The sequence below is a fragment of the Neurospora crassa genome, linkage group IV (assembly GCF_000182925.2).
Source record: "Neurospora crassa OR74A linkage group IV, whole genome shotgun sequence".
NCBI lineage: Eukaryota > Fungi > Ascomycota > Sordariomycetes > Sordariales > Sordariaceae > Neurospora > Neurospora crassa.
In genome coordinates this window covers 3,375,694-3,385,906 of record NC_026504.1, presented here as the reverse complement: position 1 = coordinate 3,385,906, position 10,213 = coordinate 3,375,694, and the positions used below count along the sequence as shown (strand labels likewise).

General features: G+C 51.1%; 3 protein-coding genes and 1 non-coding gene across 4 annotated transcripts; 1 reads left to right on the top strand and 3 right to left on the bottom strand.

Moving 5' to 3' along the window:
• The first annotated feature begins 9 nt into the window (after window positions 1–9).
• Window positions 10–2,508, top strand: NCU04431 (endo-1,3(4)-beta-glucanase). The gene is made up of 3 exons (XM_952415.3): window positions 10–627; window positions 688–2,046; window positions 2,109–2,508. The coding sequence occupies exons 2-3, from the start codon at window positions 1,267–1,269 to the stop codon at window positions 2,190–2,192; spliced, it is 864 nt and encodes a 287-aa protein (XP_957508.1). The 5' UTR covers window positions 10–627; window positions 688–1,266; the 3' UTR covers window positions 2,193–2,508.
• A 226-nt stretch (window positions 2,509–2,734) lies between these two features.
• On the bottom strand, window positions 2,735–2,823 carry NCU15177. The gene has a single exon. It is a non-coding gene; the product is annotated as a tRNA-Phe (tRNA).
• Window positions 2,824–4,147: 1,324 nt separating this feature from the next.
• NCU04432 (hypothetical protein) lies at window positions 4,148–4,753 on the bottom strand (the record flags this gene model as incomplete). The annotated part of the gene is made up of 1 exon (XM_952416.2): window positions 4,148–4,753. Exon 1 carries the CDS (start codon window positions 4,685–4,687, stop codon window positions 4,148–4,150), a length of 540 nt encoding a protein of 179 aa, XP_957509.1. The 5' UTR covers window positions 4,688–4,753.
• Window positions 4,754–5,739: 986 nt separating this feature from the next.
• cys-14 (cysteine-14) lies at window positions 5,740–10,153 on the bottom strand. The gene is made up of 6 exons (XM_952417.3): window positions 8,847–10,153; window positions 8,693–8,772; window positions 8,575–8,625; window positions 7,984–8,516; window positions 7,049–7,911; window positions 5,740–6,960 (listed from the first exon to the last, which is right to left on the bottom strand). The coding sequence occupies exons 1-6, from the start codon at window positions 9,123–9,125 to the stop codon at window positions 6,307–6,309; spliced, it is 2,460 nt and encodes an 819-aa protein (XP_957510.3). The 5' UTR covers window positions 9,126–10,153; the 3' UTR covers window positions 5,740–6,306.
• Between the last annotated feature and the right edge of the window lie 60 nt (window positions 10,154–10,213).

The window sequence follows — 10,213 nt, the reverse complement described above, 5'->3', positions numbered from 1 at the left end:
ATCTTTGAACAGACGCAAACACTGGATGAAAAAGTCTCAGACACAGCGGCCTCGACTCATCACCAACGGCCCTGGAAACCCATAGGCAATTGCTCAGGATGGGATACTCTTGGAGACAAAAACATGTCAAAGTGGGAGACAGCGCCCAGTATACAACGTTACACGCAGGCCGACGTGCCCAGTGTAGGCAGGCACTTGCCTTTTCTGCTCGACAACGTCCCTCAACCGAGACCCGTGGGCAGCATACGCGGCGGTATTACTCCTCATCACGGGTTACTTACCTGGCAGCATGCGATCCCTCTGACATGGATACTACCCAAGTTATGCACTCCAGGTCACTAAGAATGATAGCTCCGCGTGAAGAGGGCGCTAAAATCAGCGGGACGTTGGCAATGTCCTTGTGCTCAATATCTCCCCTGTCTATGCAGTGCCACAGGCTGGTCGACTAGCGCAGGAACAACGACAGCAGATGCCAATCCGGGGTCTGATCCTACGGTACTGTGACGGTAGTAGCATTGTTCCTGGGACCTTTCATCTAACGACATCGTCCGTGTGGCCCAATAGAGACAGCGGGATGCTATCAACTTCTGCCTCGACCTAAGATGTCTACAACTCCAAAACACCTCAGTCAGACTCCTAAATCCCTGAATTCTAGAGCTTTTGCACGATCACTGACTGCTATTGGAGGTCGAGCCTCAGTAATCAGGGTGGCTACATGGTGACGAGAACTTGGGATGCAAGTGATCTAGGTATGTTCGCATGGCTCTCGAACGACAGTACACATCTAGATCCTTATTTCGTCGAAGGGGATCTCTTGCTCCTTCCGGCAGCAGATCCGGGACCTATCCGCCATGTCGATACACCCAGCCTTCCACCTACACCGGTCGGTGCCGGAATACTCCTCCGGACCTTCGGACCAAGCACCAAGAAAGGCTTGGAAACCATTCAAGTGATACGTCCTTGATGGCACACCTCTCATACTCAGCAGTTCTCAACATGGCCGGCTGATCCTACCCTGAGAACGATGCTGCCGCACTGCGGTCATTTTCCTCCAGACCACACATTTGGAGGGTGTTCGAGATGATTATTTAACTACAACATAATTTCCCCTTCTTGAGGCCTTACTCTTACCTTCAACAGAGCAAGAGCTTCCCGACACTCGTTCAACATTGCCTCTACATTCTTTGCCAGCTTGTTGTTCTACCAGCATATACTGCCCTCGTTTCACTTCACTACATTCCTTTCCACCAACACAGTCCAGTCACAATGCGTTTCGATCCATCCATCCTCCTCCTTCCTTTCCTTCCCTCACTGGTCTCAGCTTGGCACCCTCCCACTCTCCAGGGTTACAACCTAGTCTGGTACGACGAATTCGAAGGCAGTCCGCAAACCTTGCCCAGTGTGAGCCGATGGAACATCATCAATGGCAAGCTCAACGTCAATAACGAGCTCGAGACGTACACCTCCTCCACCAAGACCATCCATGTCAGTGGCGGCCACACCCTGCAGATCGTCCCCTGGCGCCAACAGAACGGCAACGGCGACTGGATCTCCGGCCGCATCGAGTCCACTTATACCTTCACACCCCCAGCCGGCAAGAAGACCGTCGCCCAGGCCGAAATCCGCTTCGGCAGCAACCCGACCAACACCAAGGCGGGAATCTGGCCGGCCTTTTGGTTGCTGGGCCAAGAACTCCGCTCAGGCGGCAGCTGGCCCGCCTGTGGTGAGCTTGATATCCTGGAGACTGTCAACGGTGATCTGAGAGGGTACGGAACCCTCCACTGCGGAACGTATCCCGGCGGTCCTTGCAACGAACCTAACGGCAGGGGGGCCAGTACCGCCATTCCGAACCAGGACTGGCATACGTGGAAGATTGAGTGGGATCGCACGTCGGGGGACTGGTGGACTTCCAAGATTACGTGGTACATGGACGGGGTCAAGTTCCATGAAGTGTCGGGACAATCGATCGGTGACTCTGCGATATTTGACAAGATTAGTAACAAGCCGTTGTTCTTTATTTTGAATGTGGCTGTTGGTGGGAATTGGGTGAGTTGTCCTGTTCTTTATTGAAATTGCGACATAGATGCTAACGTGTTGATAATGTTCAGCCCGGTTATCCGAACGTTAACACTCTGGATGGGCCTGGGTCCATGATGGAGGTTGGTTATGTCGCTCATTACGTCTCTAACTGAGCTGCGTTAGGTGACGCGGTACGAAAGGGGAGGATTCTTACACTTCTTTTGCCAGTCCTTGTGGGCTGTTTACCACATTTTTTTCTTTTTATGCGAATGTCTCTCTCTTTGGGCGGGCTCGCTTGTTGCGCTGCTCAGGAACCCGTCTCCTCCTTCGGATTCGGCACTACTTCTCATTCACTGAACAACATCTTCACTTTATTCTCTTGGACATATTATCATTATTCATTTTACCATTCATGTACATAAGCTATATATTTACTCTAGTATCATATTTCTGAAGGTGGTGAACCCCTCACTTTCATCACATCATCCATTCAATTTTCTCTGACCATACTGCATTCGCTATGAAAAAGAAAAAAAAAACCTAAAAAATAAATCGCATTTCCTGCGGTTGCCACGTACGGCTGTTCCTTGCTTACATGGAGGAACGGTTGCGCCTGGTTCATTGTTTACTTCCCCCTGAATCGCCGCCACCCTCGCTAGGCCCACCCACATCTTATGTGACCGACCCCGTTGGGGAAAAAAATTCCAAAAGAAGATGCGGTTTGTGTGGATCGAACACACGACCTTCAGATTATTGAGTGAAGTGGACTTCAGTCTGACGCTCTCCCAACTGAGCTAAACCCGCTTGAATATTAAAATAGTATCAGTAATAGTGTATAAGACGTCCGGATGGCTGCATGCGCGCACGTCCTGCTGCGCAGTGCGCCACTGCACTAGGGTATACCTACCTCTACATTCTCTACCGAGGACACTCGTGAAACTTACAAATCCAGCAACACAAACTCACTTCTTATTGTGCTAAATGACGTCGGTTATCAGGTCCGAGCTACATGTTTAAAATGTTACGTACGTTTACGCCTGTGTAAATTGATACAGTGCGTTCATTGACAGAGCCGGCATACCTTGGTTTATGGGTACGTGTAAGTGGAGATGCACAGAAGCTGTACCTACCAAATGGATCTTGAATGTACGACGCCGTGCAATGCACGCACTTTTACTAAATTTCCTGGCAATTAATGCCCGCAAGAGTGAATGACCAGCCAGGTGCTGCACATACGTTAGAAAAAAAGTCACAAAATACAGGCAATCGTCCTTTCCCCCCTTCGATCGCTGGGCAGAGAGGGCAAGTCTTAATAGCGAGGCAAGCTTGAGGCTCCATGTACATTGAAACGCACGCAAGTTAGGTACCTAGAGTAGTGAGCCACTTCCTCAAGCTTTCACTAACTGGACAGGCATATCGATCCGTCTGCTGGCAACAAACTGGCTTACGGAGCATTACTAGGCATATGCCCTGCCCGGCAGTCAAAGAGGGGAGAAGGGAAAGCAAAAAAAAAACGGATGCCTATATTTCCCCGAGTTTCTACGGTAGGTATCCATGTATCTCTACTGGAACATGCAGCATTTTCATTATCTTGGAAAAGCGTCACTAATAGAAAAAAAAAAGAACAAATAAGGCCTTGCCGCGACAGTTGATATTCTTCTCTATCGAAAATCAACATCATCGCTTGCTGCTTCTTGGGAAGCAATGCGCTTCATGCCGTTTGTCAAGTCGATGATGATGATGAGCGACAATTAGACAAAAAAGGAAAATCCTAAAGACTGGACGGGGTGACCATGATCCTGTTGTGCCCTTTGGGTCCCCCCCCCCATCCTTCCTCCGCCTCATATGTGTATCTCCTCCGCTCGAGCGTCCTCTTCCGAGCTATAACGTTGTGTGTGTCAGAACCAGATCAGGTCGGGAGTGTGAGATATAGGTAGAGTCGCCGTAAAGAGTCAATACGTACCCCCCTCTAGACTAGACGTGACTAGTCACGGGCGATTTCACTTTTCTTCTCAGGATCGCTTCCCGGACCTGGAGATACCCCCCACAAAGTTGGTCAGCAGGGTTGAGAACAATGAGCTTGACGCAAGCGACTTCTTAGTGGTCTTTTGATAAAATGGGGTTCAACTCAACTTGTTTGCGGGACTGCGTTAGGCGGCGGGTGGGCAGGCGCTTGAGATCCATCTGTGGATGTGGAGGGTTTCGGCGGGGACGGATTATTCAACACCGCCATAATTTCCTGGGTAATGTTACGACCGAAGCTGATGTGAGACTCGTAGCCGCAGGCGGCGGCGGTGGCGGCGGCGGCGGCAGGTGCCGGATAGGGTGTATAGCCTAGAGGTACCTCTACTTGGTAGGAGGCGTTGAAGGCCTGGCGATAAGGGCTTAGGTAGGGCACTTGAGATCCACCAGTGCCCTGGTAGGGCTCCTGAGGCCACTCTGGATAGAGGAAGGGGCCCAGATAAGGAGGATAATTCTGCTTCACCGGGGTTGTATGAACAGGGTCGACGAAAGTGGATCTTCCGGAATCGGGAGGAGTGGGCTCCTGGACCTTGGGGACGAACTCTGGAGCCAGAGGGTTCAAGGTCTTGGGAAGCTGGTCACCGTTCTTCTTCTTCTTAGGAGGGTTGGTGCCATTGCAGATAACGACGCCGTTAACGACGGGCATTGTAACGAGGTCAAAGATGTGGTTGTGATAGAGAAAGAAAGATGGTGTTGCAAAGACCGACTGGAGGTGGGAAGAATAAGTAGTGAGGAGAAGGAAGAGAAGAAGTGAATGGAGCGGAATCGATGTGCTGAAATATTTATAATCTCGTTTAAACCATAGAACAGAAGCCCGTGATGCACATTTGGGCGGTTGTGCTTGGAGTACATGCAGCAATGCATGGGAGACTCAGAACAATGTCGCGCACAAATAATCTATGCAGTTCATACCGCGACCCTCCGACAATAGAAGTCATGGAGAACTAAACTGAAGATCGGAGCAATAGACTCCTTACATATTATACTGTCCGAAGACTACATAGGAATCAGCGAGAAAAGATGATTTCCAAGAAAACAATGTCATAGCACATTTACTGTCGGCGGCAGTTGCCCAGAAGGAGGTGATATCCAATGCTGCAACGTATCGTCCGCGGCTCCCCAACAAGCGACATACATGTTTCTGATTCTTCTGGTCATGGTTTTACGTTTAGCATTCGGAAGCCAAGCACTGAAGATGGAAAACGTTTGTTGTTGTTGTTGCATCTGTTTGCCACTTGTCCTTCTCACAGCATCACCTTGTTCTCAAGCTACTCAACGACTTGCTAGGTAGACACTCAGTTGCTGCCTGGTTCTTCGCCTTGATTTTAGAGCACAACCACTGATACAAGTAAGAAGACCGATACTCAAAGCGGGCTGACCAGGCAGGCAAGAAAACAACGAGAAAAGCTCTACAACATTAGCAACCGATGGCAACTGACTTGTTTATCGAGAATTGCACAGCTTTTGTTCGTTTCTGAATCCAGGAAATTCTATACTGCTGCCCAGTATCGACTACATACATAGATTGTGGCCGCTTTCTCAAGGAAGGGTCAGGCAGATTTACTGCATTCGCGATTGCGAGGGAGGCGCTACGTCTGATCATTGTACTTAAAAGGCCATTGATTTTGTGTGTTAGGATGCTGGTGGTGTACGTTTCTCCTCTTTGCTTTGATATGGCTCTGTTAGTTGGAGGGAAGTTTGAAGCTGGGAGAAGAAGCTAAGGGTAGAGCTGACATCCGTCGATGGAGTGCAGGTCCCTACCATGTCTGGCCGCGAGATTGCTGAGTTGGGTCATGAATAACCGGAGTACACTCAACCTCAAGTACGTTATTTGGGGTCAGAAAATCTGGAACCCGTCGATCGGCTCGGTCAAGAGCTGGACTTCTTGGAGGACTATGGAGGATCGTGGCTCGATTACCCAAAGCCAGTGATGTCTCGGCTTGATTATGAGTTGGCATGTTGTGCTGATCGGTGTTCTTCAGGGACCACGTTCATGTGAGCTTCAACTAGGTGGTATAGCTAGGTGGTGTAACCTGAGGAAGGATTTCACGGCAAGTATTTATCCATCAGGTGCAATTTGGAGGATATCAAAAAAACCAGCAATGATTTTGATGCCACTCAGGTATCCATAAATCAACAGTGTGCAGTGCCTTCAACTTTTAGATCATTCAACATTACGTACCGTAGTAGGTATCTCGTCTGGGAAAATGGGAAAACTCCGGCTATACAAAGCCAACTCCATCTGATCATGCCCGATTAGGCCCGTCACTCTGCGGCCACCACTCCGGTATTCCTTACCGCGCTCTTCAAAGCAGTCGCCACGTCAATGTGAAAGAACGGCCTGTTAATCCCAAACACCGGCACCAACCTCTTCCCTCCAGCGTCCCTTGCCAACGCACAAGCGTCAGCACTGGTCGCAGTCGGCACCGTCGAGATATCCTCCCCATTAGCACTACCCTTCTCCATACCACCATTTGTAGCACCACCCTCACCCTCAGGCCTCTTTTCGTCCGTACTGCCCGAACCACTTGTGCCGACCGGCACCGCCTCAATATCGCTAGCCGAAACACTAGGCCCAATTGCAACCAACGGGCCCTGGTCCACCTCCTGAACACCACCCTTGTGGTTTTCCCTCTGCACCTTCGCCGTTCGCAACGAGTCGACACCGAACCCAGACGCTACGAGGGCGCGCTTGGTCCATCGGTTCGACACGCCGGCGAAGTGCCACTCGACTTTATCCGGGTGTGCGTAGCGGTCGAACTGGTTGCGTAGGTCTTGCAGCGCTTGGGCGGCGGTCACATCGATGCAGTTGACGGCGGAGAAGTCGAGGATGATGGCGCGCAGGGTCGGGCGCGAAACGAGCTCGTCGGTTAGGAAGGCTTGGCCGCGGCGCGGGCCAGGATCGTTCCATGGTCGGTCCTGTTGAATAATCTTCTGTCAGTTCTGGTCCTTTCGAGAGGAGGGGATAGGGACAAGGGGGGGGAGAGAGGTGGGGGTGATCACGTACACCGAGCTTCTCGAACTTGTTCAACTCCGTCCGGCGAGTGTGCTTGAAGACATGGATGGTCAAGTTGTCGAGGTGTTTCGCCGAGTTGACATAGTTCAGACCCTCGCCGAAGCGGTACACGAAGATACCGGGCCAGGGAGTCGAGATCTGCAGCTCGGGGTTGGAGAGGTCGTCCCTGTCAAGAGACAAGAAGGCGGTGTGGTGCTCCGACTTCTGCAGCAGGCTTTGCGTGAGCCCGGAGTCCTTGCTGCCGCGCACCAACTCGCGGGGTGCCGTGTAGATTTCGGTCTGGCCGAGGAACTTGCCGGGGCTCTTGGCGATGCGCCATAGTAGAACGGCACCGGAGGCAGCGACGGTCACGTAGATACCGTTCTCGATCGAGGTAAAGATGGAAACGAACACTCCGGCGAAGAAGATGACCACCTCGAGCGGCGAGGTCAGCCAGAACTTGTACACCTCCCTTGGAGGAGTGATCAGGTCGCCGACGGCGTGGATGATCATGGCGGCGAGAGCGCTGTTGGGGATGTAGAAGAAGACGGAGGTGAGCGCATAGAGAGCGAGCAGGACGAGGACGGCGGTAAAGATGCCAGCGAGAGGCGTGCGAACACCGGCTTTGGCCTTGATGGCCGTTCTCGAGAATGATCCGGTAGCGGGGTAGCCGCCGAGGAAAGGACCGAGGAGGTTGGTGAAGCCGATGGCGACGAGTTCCTGTGATGGGTTGATGATGTAGTTGTTGACGCGACCAAACGACTTTGAGATGGCGATGTGTTCAATCAGCAGAACGAGAATGGTGGTCGGAATGTCGCCACTGATGGCAGAGAGTATTTCGTTATCGAGACGGGGAGCTCCTTTGTGTTGAAAGCCTGTTGTCACCCGGTTCGTAAGTTACGGTTACAAAAGGGGGGTGTCGAGTTGGAAAAGGGGTGTAAACTTACCACTTGGAACATGTCCAAGGATCTTGAAATGCGCCTTTTTCGGATCCTTGACGTGCCTGTTGACAAGCCAGCTGACCAGAATGTAGAGAATGATGATAAAGACCATGCGAAGCGTGGATACGAAGAACCAAGCCCTCTGCTGACGGGGGTATCTCTTCCCCATTTGGGTACAAAACCAACGGATAAAGTACAGCCCAAATAGCGCGGTCAAGCCCATGGCGGCATCCAGATGTGTATTGGGAAGCCCCTTTAGCGTGTTGATGATGACCTTGTAGGTCTCCTCGCGGGAGTTGATGTTGGGAATGCCCATGAGGGTGGATACCTGTCCCGCGGCTATCGATATTGCTGACCCAGTCATGAAAGCTGAGATGGCCACAATGGGGATAAATTCGACGATGAAACCGAATCTAATGAGACCAAGAAAGAGAAGCATCGCTCCAGAAATAAAGGCCAGTGTTCGTGCGATATCGCCGGCGTCAAAGTCGGGATGATCCTTTTGGACGTTCGCGATAATGTTTCCAACAATGGTGGACCTGTGGTGGTATTATGTTAGCAATACTTTAAATGCCATTCGTACTATGGGAGCCATACATTACAGCGACTGCACCTATCGTTATATCCTTTGACGTAGCAAAAGCCCAGCTGTGTAACTCACGGTTAGCTTTCATTGATGTAGGGATTCTGACACCAACCTCAAGGAAAGACTCACTATAACACGAAACCGACGAAAGAAGTGTAAAGGCCATATTCAGGGGCGAGATTGGCGAGTTTTGCATAAGCCATGCCTTGCTGTTACTCTCGTATCTTGTCAGTATCTCTTCAAGAGCCGAGTGTCCTAGGACAGCTTAAACCGTTGTACTGACCGGTACCACAACGAAGCCAACCGTGACTCCCGCAATAAAGTCACCCAACAGCCATGTCAAGTTGTAGTGGAAGATCCAGTTGACAAACGGAAACAATTCCCTGAGGTAGTTGAGTGTGCCCTGAACTGTCGGACGGATCTCGTTGAGGAAGTCCTGGGTGGTTGGTTCCGACTCTACGAAGGAGCCATCGACGTAGCATGCTGTGTCGTTGAGTCTTTCGTCGGCAGGAATTCCGAGGAACTTCTTGATGCGGTCTCCCGCTGTGCTTGTTGAAGCCATCTGAGTGTCAATGGAGTGTCACGGACTCTCCAGTTGTTAGGGTATGACAATCGAAGTAAAATGTAGCAGAGCCAGGACTGTGAGAGCAAACAGCCGAGACCCTGCAAACAAGAAGGACTGGATATATATGAACAATGTTGCGGTAGCTTCCGTTACCGTCCCGATTTGGTGACAATGAATGGCATCAGCGAACATGGGGTGTCTCCTAGTTTCTGGACCAGGCTGCATAGCCGTGGGGAGGCAACGAGCGTGCTGTCTCCTTATTTCTTTTCTTTTTTTTCTCTCTTCCATTCCCAATCCTCTGCTAAGTGGCACTATAGCCCAATCCTAGATCCTACCATTCGGTAGATGTAGCACATACGCAGTGAAATTCGGATGCTACAGCATCGAGGTATGTATCCCTGCCATGTGGTACCAGTCGTTCAGTTCCTACACATGGTTTTTGGGCCCTTGATTATTGGTGCCATCCCGGAATGCAAATCCATACCTCCATGCATCCCATCCCACCCCATTCATTTCCCTCTTGCATACAGTTGTAGAGCCCGCAGCCGGAAACCCCACCACGCCGCGTACTGACACGCGGTACAGAGACCTAAATCGGAAGTTCGCCCTGTCCGTGGCATATTGTACAAATGAATGTGTTGATGGATGGGGGCAATCCTTCTCCGGGTTCGGGGACCTCTGCTTGGCCCAGTCCTGGGCAGCAATGGCCAAGAGGCTACAAGTCGGCGCCAATTCGCACGCCGCGTTGACGAGATCTCGCATCATCAAGCCAAGGCTTCATTCCGCTGGCAAGATTAAGGCTGGGAAATGATAGTTCGAGGAGCCAACGTACTCAACGGGGGACCCCTTTCCTCGGTTTCCAGAAACATGTACCGACAACGTACCGAGAATTCAGCCGCAACATGTCATCCTCCTTCATTTTGATATCACTGGCAAAGAGTGTCTTGCCTGCATGGCTTTTGGAGTCGCACGTCATCCCCAAGCGAAAATGCATGTCTGTGCCGCCGCCGTGCGGTGTGTCTGATCCTTGTCGTTCATCGCCATGTCTCTTTTGTATGCTTCCTTATTTTATTTTTCGTGGTTGT

What these genes read in the sequence shown, in the direction of transcription:
- cys-14 (XM_952417.3), bottom strand. Translation starts at nt 9,125, where the DNA reads ATGGCTTCAACAAGCACAGCGGGAGACCGCATCAAGAAGTTCCTCGGA. An exon ending in ATAGGTGCAGTCGCTGTAAT is followed by an intron (nt 8,517 to 8,574) that starts GTATGGCTCCCA and finishes ATACCACCACAG; the next exon opens with GTCCACCATTGTTGGAAACA. An exon ending in ACAAGTTCGAGAAGCTCGGT is followed by an intron (nt 6,961 to 7,048) that starts GTACGTGATCAC and finishes ATTATTCAACAG; the next exon opens with GACCGACCATGGAACGATCC.
- NCU04431 (XM_952415.3), top strand. Translation starts at nt 1,267, where the DNA reads ATGCGTTTCGATCCATCCATCCTCCTCCTTCCTTTCCTTCCCTCACTG. An exon ending in TGGCTGTTGGTGGGAATTGG is followed by an intron (nt 2,047 to 2,108) that starts GTGAGTTGTCCT and finishes GATAATGTTCAG; the next exon opens with CCCGGTTATCCGAACGTTAA.